The 22,399-nt window shown below is 39.9% G+C and overlaps 1 protein-coding gene across 3 annotated transcripts in view; it reads left to right on the top strand.

The window, feature by feature from the left end:
• DIP2B (disco interacting protein 2 homolog B) overlaps window positions 1-22,399 on the top strand; it is a 195,593-nt gene that overhangs the window by 88,653 nt on the left and 84,541 nt on the right. For 2 of the 3 annotated variants that reach the window (XM_072972815.1, XM_031683009.2), the window contains exons 2-3: window positions 5,392-5,463; window positions 20,102-20,230. In XM_072972815.1, the coding sequence (XP_072828916.1) occupies window positions 5,392-5,463; window positions 20,102-20,230 (201 nt within the window). Of the gene's footprint in view, window positions 1-5,203; window positions 5,298-5,391; window positions 5,464-20,101; window positions 20,231-22,399 lie in introns of those variants that run through there. The other variant, XM_072972814.1, reaches the window with a different exon arrangement.

Here is a 22,399-nt window from a genome sequence, read left to right as displayed (position 1 = left end):
AGTCTGCTGTATCTTCTGAGAGGTCTTGTATTGGCTATTCGCGGCTGTGGTACTGCTGAAGCTGCGAGACAGTCTTGGGCCCTGTGGGTGCCCGCCTGCTCAGGGCTTGTCTCTTGGGCCAGTATCGCATCAGGCCAGGTGCCTTCACACGTGCCAGGTGCTGCAGACCCCTAGAAGTGGCTACTTTTCTCCTTCAAAGTGTTCACCTGGGTGGGAAAATATGTTACCCTGGTGGGAGGGGAAGGCTAATCCTCCCTGCATTTGTTTAGTTCTCAAAAAACTTGAACAACAGGTTTAACTTAGCTCTATGCCATTTTAATGCAAATTTTATACAGGTATAGTTATGCACTCCTTTTTGTTTTATATGCCAGATGGCAAAAAATCTGTGTGAGTAAGAATGCCTGTGGTGTGACTTAGTGTCTGTGAGCTCCCGAGGCTCCGTGCTCTCCCGGGAGGCCGGATCGCCAAGACAACCTTCTCCTTGAGCGCACCTCCTCACGTTAAGTCAGCAGAACCGCCCAGCACACTCCAGACATGATTCTTTAGTGCAGCAATTTGCAAACTTGCCTGATTTTTAAGACTCACTGGAAGGCATTTGTTAGAAATGCAGGTATCTGGGTCTTAATCCAGACTTAGTGAATCACAATCTTCATGGGAGGGGCCTGGGAATTTGCACAAGTTCCTCGGGTGATTCTTAAAAATTGGGCAAATTTAGGAAGCATTGCTTTAGTGTGGCAAAAGGTGCTTAACTACCAGTGGTGAGAATGACAAGCGCACAGGCAGGAGGAGGCAGTGACAGAAATCGGGATAACAAATTCTGTTATGTGGAGCAACTGAATTCCTTCCGTCTGCTCTTGCTCTGGCTATGGGATTCATCGCTATCCGGGGACCTTCCTTCTGCTTTTAGTGCGCCCTGTTTATGTGCTATTCCTCTCTTGCTTCCGGCCACCTTTGAGGTCTAGTTGTCAAGTTTCAATAAACTTTTGGTTCACTAAATTTTCCTCCCTGGACCTTTCAGCTCCTGTCAATGTAAAGACCGCCTTTTCTCCCATTTCCAGTTTTCAAACCAAGTATGCTTGCCTTTGATTTATTGTTCTCTTATTGCCTCTGTTTTATCAGTTCATTCAGTCACTCGTTCAACAAGTGTCTATTGTGCCAGGCTGTAGGCAGGCTACAGAGATGAACAAGACACAATCCCTGCCCTCAAGTGCACAGTCTAGTAGGGACACAGATGGGTAAACAAATAATTAAAATACCAGTGATGTGCTCAGTGCTGTCATAGAAGTGTGTGCAGAGTTGTAGGGGCATCAGGAGGAAGTGACTAACGAGTGTGGCAAATGTCACAGAGGAGATGGCTTTTGAGCAGGGTCTTGTACTCAGAGAAAAAGTAGGGGTCATTTGTAAGTTCTCTCACCATAGTCCTCACTTCTCTTTACCAGGCGTCTTCTCCTGGGTATCTTCAATGTCTTTGCTCGTTTATGGAACAAATGCTAATTGGCATGGCTGAATTAGACTCTGTTGATTGACCTTTTTCGAAACCTGAGATGGTTAGTAGTTGGTTAATGTCCAAGATACCAAGTCTAGCAGTTTGTCCCGCGGTCATTTACTGACAGTGAATCGTTGGCACTCTAAGCCCTGAAGAAAGCTTTTAAAGCTTTTGACTTTATCAGATGTGTTCTGAGCCAGCGGAAGGGGTCTTTGTGCCCTTCAGGGAGTGGGGTGTGTGTGTACTGGAGGCAGGGGAGCTTGTGAGTGGGGAGTGGAACAGGAGAATGCCTCATTGTTTCTTTTGCAATAGAAGACATGATTTCCTGTTTCTAAGGAAGGTTTCTGTGGTAGATTCCTGCATTTGTTAGTTTTACGCATTGTTAGAGATTACCAAAACTCTTCAGTTTGCTAATTTGACAAGGCTTGGGTTTCATTTCCAGAAATACACCATGGGTTTCTCTTGTTCCACTAGAAAAATACAGATGAAGGGCCATTGTAATTAAATTTGTACAGTCTAATAAGTAGTCATCATTGCAGTTTAAAAATGTTTATTGTTTCTTCAAATAATGGATGCTCATAGGAGAAAAATTAGAAAATATAGGCAAAGAAAAATGAAAAAAGCTAAAACCAGTCCATAATCTTGCAAGCTACAGGTAACCATTGTTAACATTTCGGTATATAAAAATCCATATTTTTTCTATGTGTACATGTATATATAAAAATATTATTATTTCAGAAATTGAATATAGTGTGTAAACTGTTTAGTATCTTGCGTTTTTTCTGTTATATATACTGCAAGCATCTTACCACGTTAACAAATACACATCTACAGAATCATTAATTCTTAATGAAAAAAATCTTTATTGTTATTATTATACAAGTCATTCAGGCTTTTTTTTCAATCAGACTCTGTTAAAGTATAACAGATGAAAATCCTCCATAATCTCGGTCCCCCAAGGATAAACATTTAGTGTATATCTATGTTTATATCTTTATCTGTTTATCTCCTTCTAGACTATTTTATGTATGCAACCATATCTATAACTATTTTTTAAACAACATTAGACCCTATTTATACTTGCTGTTCTGCAGCTTGCCTTCTACCTTTATATATTGTACACAGCTTCCTTTGCCAGTACATTTGGAATACCTGCACATTATGATGTGGGTCAGGGTTTCTTGTCCTTAACATTGTTGACATTTTGGACCTGATAATTCTTTTTTTTTTTTTTTTTACATTTTTTATTGGTTATAGTCATTTTACAATGTTGTGTCAAATTCCAGTGTAGAGCACAATTTTTCAGTTATACATGAACATACGTATATTCATTGTCACATTTTTTTTTTTTTGCTGTGAGCTACCACAAGATCTTGTATATATTTCCCTGTGCTATACAGTATAATCTTATTTATCTATTCTACATTTTGAAATCCAAGTCTGTTCCTTCCCACCCCCCATCCCCTGGCAACCACAAGTTTGTATTCTATGTCTATGAGTCTGTTTCTGTTTTGTATTTATGTTTTGTTTTGTTTTGTTTTTAGATCCGCATATGAGCGATCTCATATGGTATTTTTCTTTCTCTTTCTGGCTTACTTCACTTAGAATGACATTCTCCATTAACATCCATGTTGCTGCAAATGGCGTTATGTTGTTGGTTTTTATGGCTGAATAGTATTTCATTGTATAAATATACCACATCTTCTTTATCCAGTCACCTGTTGATGGACATTTACGCTGTGTCCATGTCTTGGCTATTGTAAATAGTGCTGCTATGAACATTGGGGTGTGGGTGTCATTTTGAAGTAGGGTTCCTTCTGGACATATGCCCAGGAGCAGGATTCCTGGGTCATATGGTAAGTCTATTCCTAGTCTTTTGAGGAATCTCCATACTGTTTTCCACAGTGGCTGCACCAAACTGCATTCCCACCAGCAGTGTAGGTGGACTTGATAATTCTTTATCCTGGGCCTGTCCTGTGCATTGCAGGATGTTTAGCAGCATCCTGACCACTATTACTTGGATGCCAGTAGCACCACTTACTCCAGTTGTGATAAAAATGTCTCCAGACATTGTCAGTTGCCTACTGAGGGGCAAATCACTCCTAGTTGAAAGCCACTGATACAGATAGTCTATAATGTAAGCATCTAGAGTCCTAGTTTTTTTTATTACAAAGAATAGGTCAGGGGATATTCTTAAATTTATTTTTGTGTACCTCTGTGTATTTTAGCATTGAGCGAATTCCTAGAAGTACAGTTGCTGAATCAAAATTTTGATAGGAATTGCCAAATGACTCCAGAGATTGTATCAATTTATTTTTCAAATATGTCCTGACAAGTCCAAACCTCTCTCTTTCTGAAGTTCTAGATCCATGTATCCATCCAACTGTTGATTGGACATCTCCTCTTGTGTGTCTCATAGGTCTTTCCTAAGCTTAACTCTTGTCTTCTTCAACCCACCAAATATGCACTTGCTGTATTTCTCTGTCAAAGAATATTGTGACCATCTGCCTGGTTGCTCACCCAGAAACCTTCTCCATGCTGCACTGAACTAGTCACCAAACCCTGTCCAGTCTTTCTCCCAAATGTCTCTCTTAATCCTCTCACTTCTTTTTAATCCTTTCTACCTCTGTCTTTAAGTTAAGCTACTGCTGACTTGCCCAGGTCACCATAGTAGCACTGGGGCAAGGGCTAGTCTCTCTGGCTTCTACAGTTGGTCCCATTCTCCTCAGGAAGAGGGAACTTGCTGCCCTCTGTGACCTGTGAGTGTTAACTCCCCTGCTTAAGCCCTTCACTGAGCCCTGCTGCCTCTCCACCATCTGTTCCATCAGTCAGACACTGAGACCAACACACCTGACCTTCATCACCCTTGATGTCAAATTTGTCATTCATCACCCATGATTTCAAATCTCTATATCCATCAAAATAGGCTCCCTCACCCCCGAACTTGACTATATAATAAGTAAATGTAAATTTGAATATATAAATTACTTTTTATACTACACTTTGACTGAAATAAAATTTTCTCTCAATAAAAAAAAAATTATTTGGGGGGAAACAGTGCTCTGTCATGTCACCTCACCACATATATTTATTCCTCCAGCTTTGAATTACTGTCCCTTGAATGTTTTTTGTTCTGCATTTCCTGTCGCCTTTTATCCCTGCCCTCTACCCATCCATTTGCTACCCTTTCTTTAGGACCATGTATATTTCTTGACACTTCTTAGCCACACAGTTTCTTCTCTATCAATCAGTTTACCCTTATTGCATTTCTTATATATGTACTTTTTGTGTGCTTCATGTATACTTTTTCACTTAATCTTCTGAAAAAGACAAGCATGTATTTAAATAATACAAACCAGTGACCCAAGGGAAGAGGATGTGGGAATTCTGGCTCCAGGTTCCAGTATAGGTACTAGGGTGCAGGAGGGCCTTCCACATGTCCCATCCCAGTGCCTGAACCTTGACTTCGCCCCTTAACCAGACTTTTGATTTGGTGTGGTTCTATACAGCAGTGTAATTGAATACCTCCCAAGTCAATTGCATTCATTTGGTCAAACAAACCTTGGAGAGAAGATCATTTGTCTCCCAGCCTTGCTGCATTCCATTGTGGTATATCTTAAATACCACGGAAACGAGGGGTGCCTAGGAACTCGGGAATCTCTGACATGGAATGTGGCATATTGCTCTGCTAGACTGGTACAGGGACAAGCCCTTCAATTTTCCACAAGATGTCAGCTCCAAGCCTGTGGGAAATCACACATAGCAAAATCCTTGGCAAAGAACTATACATTTTTTCCTTACTGTCTATGTGGTAATTCTGTAACACTCTAATTAATTTTATTTTTACAGTGAACAACCACAGAGTAAGAATAATGCATAACCTATTTCTGTTCTTGCTATTTTAGGGGACATCACACAGAAGGGATATGAAAAGAAAAGGTCAAAGCTCCTGTCTCCATACATGCCGCAGACACAAGGTAAGCAAAGGAGAAGCAGTTTAAACCTTTTCATTATTTTTGCACCAAAGAATTCTGTCTTATGGGAGATCCATCTTTTTGTTGGTTCCTGTTTTTTTTCCCTCCCTTCCTCACCAGGGGAGAGAAAAGAAGAAAAGAAAGGAGGAAATGAATCTTAATTGAGCATCTGCTGTGTGGTAGGCACTTTTAAAATATCCAAGGTCCTCAAATCATTTACACAGAGCTTGGGTGATACTGTGGCTAGTGTGGCTGTGCCTAGCTGAGATGATTCAATGGCAGAAAATTCCAGGTTATGGAAAAACTGCATCTTATTTCTGCCTGAGCATGAAGTGTGATGGAGAGGAGCAAGGGCAGCAAAGATAAGAACGAGGGACAGGATCAGTTACTGCACGGCAACCCAGGGACTGGAGGACCTGAGAATTTGGGGGTAAGAACCCTAAGTAAACATTTAAATTATTTCCCAGCCCGACTTATTCCTTCTGCAGAGAGATTGGCTTGTTCTTTATGTATCAGAAAGTCCTGAGTCACTTTTATGCTTAATTCCAGAAGGGTTGCTGGAACCTTTGCCTCTAGGCAAGGCTGTTTCTAAGTCATCATATTTTTAAAGTTACTCAGAGTCCAGGATTTCCTTTGATAGCCTGTTTCTGCTTTAATCACTTTTACTATAAGGAATTTTTTCTTTATTTGTAATCCCCCCCTGCAGTCAGAGTCCATTTCCACAGCATGTTTTTTGTGGAACTAATTGCTTTTATTTCTGGTTTATAAATCCCTGAGGACTTTGGATCCCCCACGGCTCTAATATCAAGCCTTGCACAGGATATATAGTCTGTAAATATTTGTTGAGTGAATAAGTAAGTGAATAATGGTGGTATACCAGTAGATTTCACTGAAGTCCTTGTTTTAGTTCCTGCATTATTCTTAGAAATTCCTGCCTACAAAAACTAGTAGGTCAATGCAGTGACAGCCAGTTCAAAATATCTTAATGAGCAGGTGGGTGTAGAAATGAATTGAGAGAAAAGAGGTAGAAATCAGGCCAGTGACAGCTAATGGAAAGCCAGCTTTTGCTGAGCAAGGCATGACAGAGAAGGGGAGCCCTCTGATTGGCTGCTTAATTATGGATCTGGCCCATGCCTCTGTAGGCCCAGAGATTTACTGTAGTCACTTTATGCAAAAGCAGTCAGGTCCTGAGAAAATAACTCCTTAAGGAACATAACTATAAGAAGGATCATGGTCTGTCTATTACCTGTAGTCAGGCTACCTAGAAACCAAATCGTGTTCAAAAACCAGTTTATCAGTTTACTGTGAGAAACCACTGAGACATACTCAAGTCTGTATAGTCAGCACATTCCCGCCCCAGGGGCAGGCCTCCGTGGGGAGCCAGATCACAAATCCAAGATTGCTTAGCGAGCATGAATTTGAACATTTAATTGCAGCAGGCCAAGAGAATGCGGCTTAGATCTCACAGTAGGGATGGACTTGCACGTGACCCTGTGGGGGAAATCGAAAACGTTTGATGGCTTCCTGCTCTCAGACTTCACACTCGCCACGTCTGTGTCCCTCATATGTACCTCCTTGCTTGTGGTTGGAAAGGTGCTCTGTCCCTCCTAGCAGAGGGCAGTCCTTCCACCTATGTTTTGGATCCCATCCTCTCCTCCCCTTTCAGAAACCTCATAGTATCATCCAGTGACACCACAGACAGGACAGTGGGAGCCGGCCACCCCAGTGCAGGCAGTGAGGGGTGTGATATCTCTAGAAATTTAAATAGGAATAATAAAACCAACAAAAAGTTGGCCTGCTTTTTTCTTATCACCATGGATAGCAATCCTAAATGCTCTAAGTAATAAAATCTCCTGTGGAGGCAGACAGTGGCGTTGCCCCCTCCAGAAGCCATTGCTGTCAGCTCCCCATCTCTCTTGTACAGTCACTCTCTCCCTCTCAACCAGATTCCTCCCCTGGCAGTTCATCCTTCCCGTTACTCTCACCCACTTCCATCTCTGCCCTGTCTGTCTCCACTTTCTGAACAAACTGCTCAGAACTGTCCAAACTTACTACCCCTGTTTTCTCAATTCCTGCTCACTTCTCAGCCCTTTCCAGTCCCTTCTGAAGCTGTCATAAATGCTAGTAGTATTTGCCACCCTACCTCTTGAAACAGTCTCCTCATTTTCTTACTCCCCTATACATGTTGCTCCTAGTCATCTTTGCAGGTTTCTCCTCCTCTGTTAAATGTTGGAATTCTCAAGGCAGGGCCCTAAGAAGCCCTCTTGACATCTCACTTTCCATCAGTGGTTTTCACATCTTAGTCTGTATCGGAATCACGGGAGGCCTTGTTAATATACAGATTGCAGGGCCCCATGCTCAGGGTTTCTGATTCAAGAAGTTCAGGTTGGGGTCTGAGAATTTGCATTTCTGTCAAGTTCCCAGGTAATGCTTGAGATTGCTGGTACCAGGAACCATGCTCTGTCTCCCTAGAGCTTTTCAGCCATATCTGTGGCTTTAATTATTATTTAAATACAGGTAACTCCCAAAAAAGGGTCTTCAACCCACATCTCTCCTGAATTCCTGATCATAGATCCAACTGGATACTTAACATCTCCATTTATATCCTAAAGGAACTTTCATCTCAGCATATCCAAACATATTCATTAAAGTTATGACTTCTGCACACCACCCCTACCACCAGTACCAACGCCTCCCTACGTATATACACTTACACAAAAAACACAAATGACACCCAGCGTGCCCCATGCTCCTCCTCTAGCTTTCCCCTTCTTGGTGAATGGAACTCATATTCATAAGCTCAACAAGTTAGAGACTTAAAAGTCGTCACAGCATCTCTTTCATTCTCCATCTCTTATCTGTCACCAAGTTCTATCTGATTTGTTTTTTCATGAGCCAGTTTTGGTAAGTTTAATTTTCCTAGGAAATTATCTATTTTGTATAAGTTTTCAAAATTTTTGTTAATGGTATTCACTGTATTTTTATTTTTAAAGCCTTTGCTTTGTCTATTTTTTTTTTACTCTTATCTTTTCTCTTTTTCCTCTTGTTCACTCTTCCCAGAAGTGTGTCTTTTGAAAGAACAAGCTTTTGATTTTCTTAATCTTTTTTTTGTGTCTTTATTTTCTGATTTATCCTTTTTGGCTCCTAAATATACTTCCTTCCTTGCGCTCTTTTTATTTACTGTTTTATACTTTTTCTAAATTTTCATTTTCTGAGTTGTATGCTAGGTTTTCTGTCTTCTTTACTAACATAAGTATTTCTCAGTTTGACTGTGGTCAGAGAACATGTCTGTTCAAAATCAAGTTACAATTAGACACTTAATTCTCCTCCCAAACAACACAAGGACTTCTAAGATCAAATGCTTTAATGTTGACTCCCATCCCTCCCATTGTACATGTTGGTACCACCTTGTCTCCATACCCCTCAATTATCAGGTATTATTATTATGATGTAGTTAATAGTGGTTAATATGTTTCTTTGTTCACTGTTCCTTTGTGCGTCTCACTCCTTCCTCTCAGTTCAATTTTCTTCTTCCTAAAGTTCATTCTACAGTATTTACATATTTTAGTGAGGGTTTCTTAGTGGTAAAACTTTTCTCAATTTGTATTTATCACTTTCTTTGCCCACCTTTGTTCTTGAATTTATTCATGTCTTTCCCAGAAATGGATTGGTTGTAGCACTGCGTAATCTATATTATATAGGTTCTATAGCAAAAGAAGAGATTACCCCTTGACGTATTTACCCAATATATCTCTAGATTTTGAAGAAGGCATTTAGGGTTTTTTTTTAATGGCATTGGAATGCAGATTTTAAGCTTGATAAATTATATTAATTCTTGATATAGAATTAAATGAAATGTAAGTCATTTTAACACTTTTAGTAGAAGTTTCTTACTTGTTACTTCTAGGGGGATGCAGCCTCTTCCAAACTCTTTCTATTACTTTGTTAGATTTTATTCCCTCCAGTTGTGAGGCACTTAGTTTTAAGGGTGGCTCCTTGAGTGTAGTATATAAAAGTAACACTCCACTAATCTCTTTAGAAAGAAAAAATTAATACTGTCTGCAGCATTGTATTACTAGATCAGTTACCTGCACATGCTTATCTAAAACTCTTGTGAATGATTTTGTATACAAAATTGATCTGGAGTTATCTTGGGTTACATTCTATGTATACTTTAGATTTCTTTTCTCACACGTTACATAAATCTTTAAAATAGGACTTAAGAAAAAAATTAAAAATGTAACAAGGAGAATGGGGAAATACGGTAGAGAACACAAGGTTGAAGAAAATACTTAGTAGAAATTGAATAAGTACAGTTTAGGTTAATAATTAGCATAGTTTAATTCACTAACATCACAGGGGTTAGATTCTAAAGTCACTGTATGACAGAAATCTGATGTGTCAAAATTACCCTTGAAAATCACTCAAACCTACCAAAATTAGAGCATTGGATTGTTGTTTCTTTAGTTTAAACAAAACAGCTTTATCTGATATTTAAGGGCCATGCTGTATGAAAAATCCATATCTTCATAAAGGTTAAAACCATACTTTGGTCCTCAAGATGCTCTCACTGTGGGGCATGGGAGAAATGAGGGTATGGCAGGGTCATATCCCCTCATTCAGAGCCATATGCTCTTCGAAAGGAATGACCCATAGAACATCTTTCAGTGACTGGAAGCTACTAGAGCCTGGATATAAAGCTTCCCACATGCCTCAATCAGCAGCTTTGCAGAGAGAAGAGGCCAGAAACGAACTCTCTTTTGGCATGGCCCAAAGAACTGAATTTTCAAACCACATAACACTCTAGCTTGTCTCTAAATTAGTCTCTTTGGGCCAGTCTTGGAGTTGGAGGAAAATGGAAGTTTTTGTGGAGGGAGGCAACTTCCTGGGGCTGATCCTATGGTCTAATCTTTAAGGTACTTTGGATACGAGTGACTGATAATTCCAAACAGCTTGAATAGAAAGGAGTTTATTCTAATGATACAGGGGTTGCCGACAGGTCAGCACATATTTACTAAGTGCTTTCTGTTCCAAGTACTGTTGAGACACCAGGAGGCAGCCAGTGTTGGACAAGACTGCCTGGGACCCCCTGGCTTGCTCCCTCAGTCCACCAGGGGTTTCTTCAACTAGGACCAGCACAGAGAAGGCTTCTGTGACCAGTTCTATCACAGACAGTCTCCACTCCCATGATCTGAATTTCATTTTTAAAAAGCTCTCTGACTCTGCCATAGATTGTGATTTTTTCATGTGTCTTATTCCCCTACTGGACTCTTAAGGTCTTTAAAAAATCAGGAACATTCTTTTTTATTATCATTTTTAATTCTTCATGTCCCCAGTTTCTAGCATTAGTACCTGGCATATAGTAGATGTTCTAGAAATGTTTGTGGAACTAAACAGAAGGAACGTTTAAAATTTAGAAATATCTCCTTTAGTAAACGTCTGTGAGGACAAAAGCGTCAGGTAATGAAAGCAGAACATCACTCTGCAGGTTGGAGAGTGATTGGTCCTGGCAACGTGGCTGCACCTCCAGTAATTCTAATTTAGATCTACTAAATCTGAAGGGCTGTGCACAGTATATTGATTCTCATTAGAGATTTAGCCCTTATCTCTATTTAATTTTTATTTTTAAATGAAGTTAATGAATCTATTTAAATAGTTAAATAGTACCACAAGGTTTGTAACATCAACAACAAAACTAAGCAAAATTCTTTCCTGGAGACAGCTTCCTTCAACTGTTTTCCTTTTTTCTTCTGGCATTTACCTCTGTATTTCTGTGTAACATTTTATCACTGTTTCTTGACTTTCAAAAAAAAAGTGAGGTATTGTTTATTCATTTCCTACTATAAAAGATTTAAATTTTTCTCTATAACACATTCTTGACTCAGCCACCTGGCCACCACACGCTCCCTGTGTCCCCCACCCCTTCTTTCACATCTCCCATCTCATACTCATTGTGGACTCTGTGTTCAATATATTACTTTTTTTGTGTTAAGTCAGCATTCAGTGTTTGCATTATTATGATCATGTAAATATTATTCACAACTAAGTTGCTCGGTTAACCAGGATTACATTTCCTTTCTTTTTTCCTCAGTTAATCCATCCATTTTTAAATCATTATTATTATTTTGTTTTGTAGAGACAGCTCTTGATACAATGTCCCTTCCTGCAGCTGTCCGAGCTGATTGGTTTTTTGTCCTGCTACACAGGCCCTCATTATTATTCTAGAGGCGTTTTGGGAAGGAGTAGGGATGGATAGACGTATTCCTTCTGCCATTTTTATCAGAATTCTTTATCCTAACATTTTATTTAAGAGTTGTTCAAAACTTGTACAAAGATAATTCTGTCACTCTAAAAGATCTCAGGACATCAGTACATCCTTTGCTGGCTTTTCACCAGCAAGGTAGTCAAACGGTCTCTGCAACAACCCAATTAAAATGTTGAAACTGGGAGGCCTCCCTCCTCTGGGTGGGTCCAAGAAAGAGCCCTGCTCCAGCTGTTGTGCAACTCTATGCTATTTAAAATTGCCATGGAAGTTCAGCAGTGGCATCTTCTCTTGGACCCACATCCTTTGCTTTAGAATTACTGCAGCTTCTGTTTTTGATGGCACTGTGTAGACATTCCATTCTGTCTTCTGTATTTGAGATTATCTGTGACCTTTGTGTGTTTGTTTTTCTTCCCTCATCCTTTGACTTTGTTTTACTGTCTTTTACTTAATTTAATTGTGTTTGTCTTCTGCTTCAGAATAGGATCTCACCTTTTATGTATTCCTTCCTGGCCTAGGTTTCTACATTATTTTTCCCCAGACCCTTACCTGATGCCCTGTTAAGGATGAGACAGGTCAGTTTATGAATATGGTTATGTGCTGACATTTTCTGGCTTGCCCTGGTAAGTTCTGGTGACCTAAAGGTTTTCCCCAAACTTGGATTCCTTTTGTGGTTGGCTGCTTATTTTGCTGGAGGGTGTTTGTTCACCAGTGTTCCGGGATGTGTACCGACACTGCACTTGCTAGTTGTTCCCCACCCCTTTCATTACAACTCTTCTGAGTTCAGTCCTGCCTTTGAGATTGTGCAAATGTGTATATAACCGAGTTAAAATGAAACAAAAGAAAACCTTGTGTTTTATCCCCTCTCTCTACCTGCTCTGATAACTTCTCTCAAGGATATAGCCTGTGATCCTGTTTTTCATAATGACCTCATGTAATTGTATGAAAATTGTGGAGAGGCACAAAATTTTGCATAAAATTTGTATGGCTTAGAGATACACGGATAAGCAGGCTTTTCAGATTAATAGTTAACTATATCCTTTAAATTGTTATCTCTTCATTTTTGTCCTTGGGTTTCCCAGCCACCTGCTATCACTGATGGAAGTGAGGAGACAGACAGGATCTTAACTATTTATTTTACCTAAAATTTTGGGGGCCTGCAATGTAAGACCCAGAGCTAATTACTGCAGGAGGTACAAGATGAATTAAGACCAACCTTTTGACCAATCTCAAGTTCATTTATTCTGTGCTAGATGAATAATAAGACGGTTATACAAATGAGAGTCATAGAAGAATAAAATAAGTACCGTAAGAGAGCTCTAAACTGTGGAAATACTGTGGAAATCAGAGGGACATGAATTTAAAACTAGCTGTTGAAATCAGGAATAGCATTGTGGGATGCTATAGAACGTTTCCAACTATGTAAATATAAAGTAGGCAGTGTGCCTCTTTACATGTGGGGGATGGAGGACGGGATCGATTGTATTTTCTCTATCCCAGTTTGATTTTAAAGTTCCCTTTTCCAAGTGAGGATCATAGCATGATGGGAAGAACGTGGAATTTTTTATTCCGGTCCCAGTTCTGCCCTTTCATTTGCTAGGTTTGGATAGTACTGTAGCCACTACGAGCAATCATATCAGTCCACTGTCTTCCTGTTGGGGCTTATCTTTCCTCCTGAATTGTCCCAGAAACCCCTGCGATTTAGGTAATGCAGGCGAAGAGATGGTCTGTGCAGCTTCCACACCCCAAAGGGAAAGCCCCGTTGTCTGCTGCTGCCTCTCAGTGCCTCATGAGGTGCTACTGAAGACCGGTCCTTGCCTCGTAACCAGTAATGCTGACCCACTGCTAAACCTGGGTCCTGCGTCAGCCACTTTGAGGAAGGAGCCCACTGTGCTCGGCTCAGCCAAGCTACCCCGCGTGGATTCTCAGGGCAGAGCTCTGGGTATTGTGCTCTTTTAGGCCATGCACAGCCATTTTCCTGATGCCCAGTGGCCCAGGAAGCTCTGAGTCAGGATGTGTGCAGAAGCCCGCTGTTTCACAGACCCCAAGCCCCCAGTTCCTCTCCCTCCCAGAATCTAGCCCTAGGATTCACCCTAGGCAAGTGGCCCCTTTCCGAACTGCCAGTACAAACACTCATTCTTTCCTCCCTTCCCCTGGCAGTGAGGCAGGTTAATCACCCGTCCTTCCCAGGAAGGGTCTCCTCAGTGAGCTCCCAGGGAAGGGTGAGTCAAGATACCCTCACCCACCATTCTTGCGGGAGTGGAGGTGGGAGTAGAGGCTCTATTTATAATGATTCAAGGTAATTAGGGACATACTCCAACTATAGAAAAACAAATGTAGTCTGTGATAGGTGTCTTGCTTCCTTAATGGTATCCATCAGATAGTGTTATTGTGAAGATAAAATGAAATGGTGTTATGAAAGTTTAAAGAGCCATAGAAATGTGTTATCATTGTTACTCTGTCATTTCCTATTTAAGTCCCTTCAAAGGCCACTCCTTTGGTTTAGGACAAGTGACCTGATCCTGCTTTTCTTCTCCAGCCTGATTTTGTCTCACCCCACCTCTTTCACCATGCTTTAGCCCCACCAGTCTTTCTTAGACTTGTCAAGGTTTTTCTCCCTCACTGGACTTACACAAATACCGTGCTTTTGTGTAAAGTTAAAGTAGCTTTTCCTCCTCTCTGCCTAGCTGAAGCCTACATCAGTGTCTCCTTTTAACAGACTCTCCGTGAAACTCTAGCACAAATGAAACTCCTCATTATGTGGGCTCAGAGAGCCTTGTTTTTTCCTTCTCAGTGTGTATCATGGAGTAAAAGATACGCATGAACTAGTGATCACTTAGTAATTTATTTCTTCTCTGGACACCAGCACCGAGACCAGTGAGCATGTCTGCTCTGTTCACTCTAAAAAGTTGAAGCACTTTGTTCCTTGGTTCTCAGAGCACATCCTGCTTTGCTCTATTACTCTTACAGGCAAACATCTTTTAAATCATTGGCAGAGTTGAAAGATAAGCTGAAGTTGACTTTCTTCCATCTTCCTAAGTGGAGATTTTGTATCGTTTTATGCTAAAAATCAGCTTCTGTTTCCAGGTTATCATTGTTACTGTGTTCAAACAGTGGGATCATAGAAGATTCTGATGTCTCTTTCTTCCAAAAAACAGTAAATTATGTACATGCTGATCAGTGAGAAAGAAGGCTTTGTGTTATAGAAGAAATCAAGCTTTGTGGTTTTTCTTAAGTTTATTGTTAATGAACTTTGTAACATCATCACTATTTAAACATAATGGTGACCCCTAGTGGATATTCTGTGTAACAGATTGAAGGATCAGAAACCCCAGAAAGAAGCTGTCACAGTAATAATCAATGAGTAATCTTTCTCTTTGGATCTTAAGTATGTTTCACACTAGAATTTAGAAGATTTATGAGGTTCACAGCTCTCCTTGCAGCACTTATCTATATTTAGTGTCTTTTAAACTTACATTGATTTTATATACAACTCTTTCAAGTAAACAAAGTGGCAAAGAAATGGGAAAGAACTCCGGAGTACCTCATCATTATCTCATCCCAACTACTTAAGTGATTTTATGTCCCGTCCGATCCTTATAATTCTATATAAATAGTTTTATGTACACATCTGTGATCACATTATATATATAATATTTTGTGTTCTTTTATTACTTGACATTTTATTTAGACCTTTTCAGGTGTCTACATCGTCAACAGTTTTTCATTTTTCATGCCATTAATATGTATCTCATTATGTTGATACATGTAGTTAATTCTGTCTTTGCTTTTGGCTTCTTACTGTGCTAATGAAACTGTGCGCATCTTATTCAAAATATAGAAATCTCTATTTTGGGTCCCAGGTAATTTCTAAGATCTGGTTGGAGTGTGAAACCATGGCCAGGGAATTATTCCTCTTTAAGCAACATCTTGCCTGCCCAGCTGACACTGGGCATGCTGTGAAATGGGGCCCTGCTGGGCCCCTACATCCCCAGACCCCTTTCTTCCTCCTCTCTTTCATGAGACCTGAGGTCCGTGTTTCCTGCTTCCTTCTGTGATAAATTGTTGCCTTGGCAAGTAAACTAAGGTGGGAATAAGCCTTCCAAAATTCTTTTAATCCAGCCAGGACATAGTTTCCTCCCTCTCACCTCCAAATATGCACTGAATTGCCAGTTGCTTTTGGGGAAAGAAAAGGAGACAGCTGATTTTAGAAGATTTGAAAATCCCGCTCAGAGTGTCATAATTTATCTAGGAAACTGATTATTATTTTAACTTATTTTGGCAGGAATCTGCTCTCCTTGGTATGACCTTCAAATTAAGAAAATCAACATCATTTTTATTTTCTTCTTTCTAGTTAATATTATCTTGATGTTCTACAATGAACATATATTATTTTCATATCCCAAAAAAGAGAACTTTTCTAAATTATAGAAACCCAGTAAAGCCTATGGAAAATATAAAAAACATCCAAAACCTCATCACTTAGAGATAATTGCTGTTAACATTTTTTTGTATTTGCTTTCCATTTTTTTTGGTGCATGTATAAAATACATCTAAATCCTATATGTTAAAAAGTAAAACTCCTATACATGGAAATATAAATTATAAAATTCATATAAATTAAAGAGTGATTATTCACATTCACAAAGATTAACTACAAGGTATCATTATTAAGCTCCCCTGACTCAGTTCCTAGGAATTCATTTTTACTCTTTTACATCTCTTTTGGATAGCCCCTTTTGAACTTGAAGCAGGTGTATTATACATTTGAACCAAGATTATTCTTGTCAGAAATCCATATTTTTGTGGCATCGTGCTTTGGGCACCCAAGGAATGCTCACTGAACAAACCTGTCAGCTTCTTACTGAAACTGCAGATCAACATTTTGGTTTCATTTCTGGCAAGCTATAACAAAATGTCTTTAGACCCAAAGAGACCTGGTCTGTTTGGATGACTAAATTCCTGAGGAAACTGAGATAAATTTTGCAGAGCATCATACTAATGTTGCTTGGTGAATAGCATGTTGTGAGGCTTTTTTTTTTTTTTTTTTTTTGGTACCAGTTCACTGGGTCTCTCGGCTATGTGTTATCTGACTCTCAGTTCTCACCAAATGTCTGTATTTGTATCACATTTTCTTGTGGCTTGACCTGTGATAACCTCTAGGTCATCCTGAGTGGCAGTGTTGCTTCTCTCTAATTCCTCCTCGAACAGATGTGTCACTCCCAGATCCCCTATCACCTCCCTATCATTTTTTGGTAAAAAAATTTTCTTTAGTCCACATTAGCTTCTTTTTACTAATTAATTACATTGAAAAATACAAAGTGAAAACATACATGAGAAGAATCAGAAAAAAAATACATACCCCTTTGTTTCCATCCTTTGTGAATGAGAATCTATATTCCTTCTTTCCTTCTTTGGATTATGAGCCGTCTGATTTGAAAGAACCATGTTTCTTAGCAGGGTGGTTTGGTTCATCCTAGCAAATCTGCTTATGTAATTAAAAAAAGGAATTAGTGATAGATAATTCAGGTATATATTCACTATGAACCCCCCCACAAAGTAGTACAAAGCTAGTGTTTTAAACTTGGTGCTTTATCTGTTTAAGTCAAACCATTTTCTCTGTGCATGTTTATAGGCAAAGTAGCTCATGTGTGCTAATCTCATTTCCTTTCTGTATATGTCATCTGACCATACAAATAAAAATAGCCCCTTTCTATTTTTTGTTCTCTATTCAAAGTTAATTGGAATATGTTTTAAATAATTTCTCTAATGAATGGCTGGAAGCTTTATTTGAAATGGCTTTTTGCAGAATCTTTCACATGAAGGCAGTTGTTTTTATAATAAAAAACAAAGCAAAACTTTTATCTGGCTGCTGACTATAAATTCTGAAACATTTAAATGCTCTTAAACTAAATTATTGATTCTGACTGTCTTCGTCTTAAGAGCCTTGGGAGAATTTTCATAACCTTTTCTGGTTGAAAACCAGTGGAGTTAGGCCAGTGGAGTTTGAATCCTGGCTCTGCCACTCCCTGGCCCTGTGACTTCGAATAAAATAATCCATGTTCCCTTTTCTGTAAAAAGTCGATAGTGCTGGCTTTGTAAGGTTGTTGTGAGGAATAAATAAGATTAAATGTGCAAACTTCTAAATGCACAGTGCCTAGCACAAAGCAAACACTTAAATGGTAGCTTTTATTTTTATAGACCAGGGGCTGGTAAGCTTTTTCTGTAAAGGGCCAGATAGTAAATATTTTAGGCTTTGAGGACCATACGGTTTCTATCACAACTACTCAGCTCTGCCTTCGCAGCGTGACAGCAGCCACAGGCAGTATGTGAACAGATGCACATGGCTGTGTCCTGAGGAAACTACTTACAAAAGCAGACATGAGCTATAGTTTGTTGACCCCTGTTCTAGACTAATAAGACTAATAAATGAAACAAGGTATGAAAATATCAAGATTCAGTACAGCTCTTCTGTGAAATGGATTATCAAGAGAATTTAGGTAGATTAAAAACTTCAATTTACAACCCCAGACATTACATTGAAAAGTCTCAGTGTTGAAACTTGTTCTGCTCAGATGATACATTTTATAATAAAAACTCAGCTACCAGGAACCATCAAAAATAAATATTTCTAGATCCATAAACATGCTTTAATAGAGAGCATCCTGAAATATACTCTCCTTTGCCTTCTTAAAAACAGTATATAAGGAGGAGGGTTTAGCTCAGTGGTGGAGTGCTCACTTAGCATGGGTTCAGTTCCCAGGTCCTCCGTTAAAAACTAACAAACAAATAAATAAATCTAATCCCCCCCCAAACAAAGCAAACAAAGAAACAGTGTATTTTAAAAATCCTTTTAAAAAAGGAACAGAAACCCTTTTTGTTATATCTGATGATTTTGTGGGTCAGGAATTTGGGCGGGGTTCAGTTGGCCGATTCTTATGCTCCACATGGTGCCAGTGGGGTCACTAGGTGCCTTTCACCTGGCCTGAAAGGTCCAGGGCAGCTTTACCATGTGTCTGGTACTCTGGCAGAGGCACACGAAGGCTGGGCTCAGCTGGAACTGTCGACTAGAGCTCTTATACATGGCTTCTCCAGCATGCTAACCATTTTCTAGAATGGTATGACATTGGTGTTACACGTCTCAATTCCTGTAGTACTGTGATGCCCTCAGCCTTTACTGAGGTATGTGGGGCTGTTGCTTGCACTCCCCAGACCGCTGTGCTTTCAGTCTGCTTTTTAATTATTTGGCTTTCTAAGCCAGTTCTTAGCTGTGGTCTGGAGCAGTGCATTTGCTGGGTAGGTGACATCTTTCTATAGTGGGCACTTAATTTGCTCTGTGTAGGCTACCTTTCTAGGCACAAGTAAGTGCTATTTAAGACACTTAAACTAAGCCTTAAAAAAGAAAAATTCTGCAATTTATAACAACATGGATGAACCTGGAGGACGTGATGCTGAGTGAATTAAGCCAATTACAGAAGAATAAATACTGTGTGAGTCCTCTTACATAAGGAATCAAAAATATTCAAACTCATGGAAGCAGAGAGTAAAATGGTGGTTTACTTGGGGAGTAGGGGAAATGGGTAGTTGCTACACAGCAGGTAAAAAAATGAACAAATTCTAGAGATCTGCTGTACAGCGTCATGCCTATAGTTTACAATACTGTATTGTACACTTAAAAATTTGTTAAGAGTCTATCTCGTACTGATTATTCTTACTACAATTTTAAAAAATGACCTAGGAGCTAACACCATTTGGGAAAAAGCATAGTAAAATATCAGAACTTAAAGAGTTTTTCTTCTGCTTTTACTACCTGCTTATTTCCTCTTCCCCATATTCTTGATAAGACAGTAAATGTTGGGAGGACAGAGTTTGGGGACAGGCCAGGGGCTGGAAAAGGATAGGTTCAGTGGTGACTGGTTGAAAGAGGGACTAGTGAGATTTGACTTGAAGCTATGTTTGCATGATAAGCACCCAGTTTTGTTTAAATGTTGTGTTTATTTGAAGTAGCTTATGATGGGGAGGCTAAAGCTCCCCAAGCTATTCTTTGTACCACTGTGCAGGATTAGGGGGTCATGTACAGCCCCACCCCATCCTCCCACCCAGTCAGTTCTTAGAGTCTCTGGAATGGCTTTTTCACTTGCTTATATCTTCTTGCTATTTCTCTCCCATCACCTGTTGGCAGTTACAACTCTAAGATGATATTTTTTTTAGCCTGGATATTTTTGCATCTTCGTTATGTATGTATTTTAAAGCTCTCTAACCCTTTACCGTAGACGGGGTAATAGTACCTACCTCAAAGTATTGTGGAAATGCTGTAAATTTCTCAGAAAAAGTTAGGTATTATTATCAGATAACCACCTTCCAAACTTCCTTTTTTAGAAACTGATTCAGCAGTACAGAAAGAACACAGAAACCAGACACCTGCTCCATCTGCAGCTCAAACTTCCGCTCCTTCTAAGTACCACCGAACTCGATCTGGGGGAGCCAGGGATGAACGATACCGATCAGGTGAGAGAGAACTGAAAATCACCAGTGAAATAGTTTTTTACTGACTCAAGTATGGTCTGTATATCCTGAGAGCTGCTAAGGTTTGTTTTGGTTTTTTTCCCTTGAAGTGCCAACAAGTCTATATTAATTCATTCATGAGCCATTTATTGAGTACCTGTTACATGTCAGATATAGTAGGTGCTCTTATTTGCTGGGGATATGGCCCCAAATAGTACGTTTCTGCCTTCAAGGGCAGAAGGGGACCCAGGCAAGTACAAAGGCAATGTGAATAAATAAATGCTAAGGCAGGGGGTTAGGGTCTCATGGAATGGTACTGGGAGAGGTCAGTAGACTCTGTTGGAAGAGGCAGGTCCTTCTGTGTTTGCCAGAGCTGTGGATAAGTCTCTTGACTGATGGAGCTGGAACAAAAACTCATAGTGAAACTTCAAATTGGCAAATTCTTTAACTTTATTTCTTCTGACTCAGAAGATACCCAGGGGAAGGGAAAAGGCAGCGTGCTATGGCTGGCAGTGGGAGCATGCTCCCGCCATACCACGCCCAGCACTGATGAGCAGAACTGGACCGTAGACCCTCAGGAGGACACACGGCACAGTGAGCCCGGCCCATGCCCTTCTATTGTCCACTGCGCCAAGAGAGTCTCTGCAGCACATTTATGGCTTTAAGAAGTAGCAGAATTAAGCCAGACGACCAACTGGAATGTTATTTTACTTTCTCCAGATTTTTCTCTCCTTTTCACCAGCCAAGGTTACCTTATCCTTTTCTTGAATTGAAAAACAGGGTCTATATCACACCCTCAGAAACTGCTTTAGAGAAAACGAGGAAAAGGACGTGATGGCAGATATCTCGTGAGCTGATATTATTAGATACATATTTTCACACACTGGAAAGAAGGGATGAGAAGTGTTCAGTCAAAAAAATATAGGTTGTATGCCACACCAGAATTTCCTCTTGTACCTAACCCGATCTTGAGCGATCAGAGGAGGCTCTCAGAGAATAAACTGTATCACGGCAGACAGGCAGAGATAGGGAAATGGCATCAGATAATAAAACTGAAAGTAGTTCGTTATGTCTAGCACTCAGAAAGCAAGGGCCCAGAAGGAGGTGAAGATGAGGCTAGAAAGATGGTCAGAGTCCAAATCTTGAGGTATCTTGAGTACCACTGAAGGATTTCAGCAGAGCAGTTAACACAGATTTGTGATTTGTTCTAGCAGCTCGGGCCAGCTGCACAGGGCCTAACATATATAAGAGCTAAATAGATATTTTGGGGAAAAGGAAGGAGTAAAAGTGGTTATTAGTTAGGGAATGGATTAGAGGGAGGCAAGGCTGAATTTGGAAACACACATCGGGAGCTCCTGTTCAGCCAAGACTGTAGCCCGATTTCCCAGAACATAGCGTTGGTCTGTGTTTTGAGGCTGGGGCTCGGGGCCAGCAGCACGTTCTGACCACTCCAGAAGGGTTTTGGCTTTTACAGCTCTCACTCCTCGCCTTCTGGGAGGTTTTTTTTTTTCTTTTAAACTTTGGTTTTCCATTTGTTTTTACAGCATATAATGAAAGGATTAATAAGGAACTCAAAAGAGGATTCTCTATACTTTATGTCCAAGCTGATCACATAGAGAGAAAAAAAAGGCTTTATTAAGCTCATTCAATGGTATAAAAATTTGACTTTCACCTACTAAAACCCAACTATCTCCAGCCCCTATTCTTATATACCAATTCTTTCAGATTTACTCCCAATATCAGAAAGTGTAATCTGTGAATCAGACACTGGTTAGACTGTGGAGTCTCTTGATTAGGTGCAGGGGTATTGAAGAGGGTTTAATAGTCCAGTTTTGGATATTTGTCTCACTGGAACTTTTTTTTTAGGGTAGTAGCCAGAAGAAGGCCAAAGAGGAGGTGAAGTAGGGGACAAAAATGATTTAAGAACCTGAAGATATTGAAAGTTATGAGAGTTTTGCAATACTGTCATGAGGGGGGAACGTGAAAGAAGAGGCCTGCAAGCGTGGATTTTTTTCTGAAAAATCACATTTTCAATACATTAGAAAGGGCCCAATTGAATAGCAAAGAAAAGCTTAGCACATGCTGAGAATTCTGGCTTCCAAAAATAAGAAGAAAGTAGCCTCAGAAGTAGAGCAAATAAGTTGTAGAAACTGATGGGAGTTGAGCTGCGCC

Source organism: Vicugna pacos, chromosome 12 (assembly GCF_048564905.1).
Source record: "Vicugna pacos chromosome 12, VicPac4, whole genome shotgun sequence".
In the NCBI taxonomy this organism is placed as follows: Eukaryota; Metazoa; Chordata; class Mammalia; order Artiodactyla; family Camelidae; genus Vicugna; species Vicugna pacos.
This window is presented reverse-complemented; position numbering and strand designations above follow the sequence as displayed.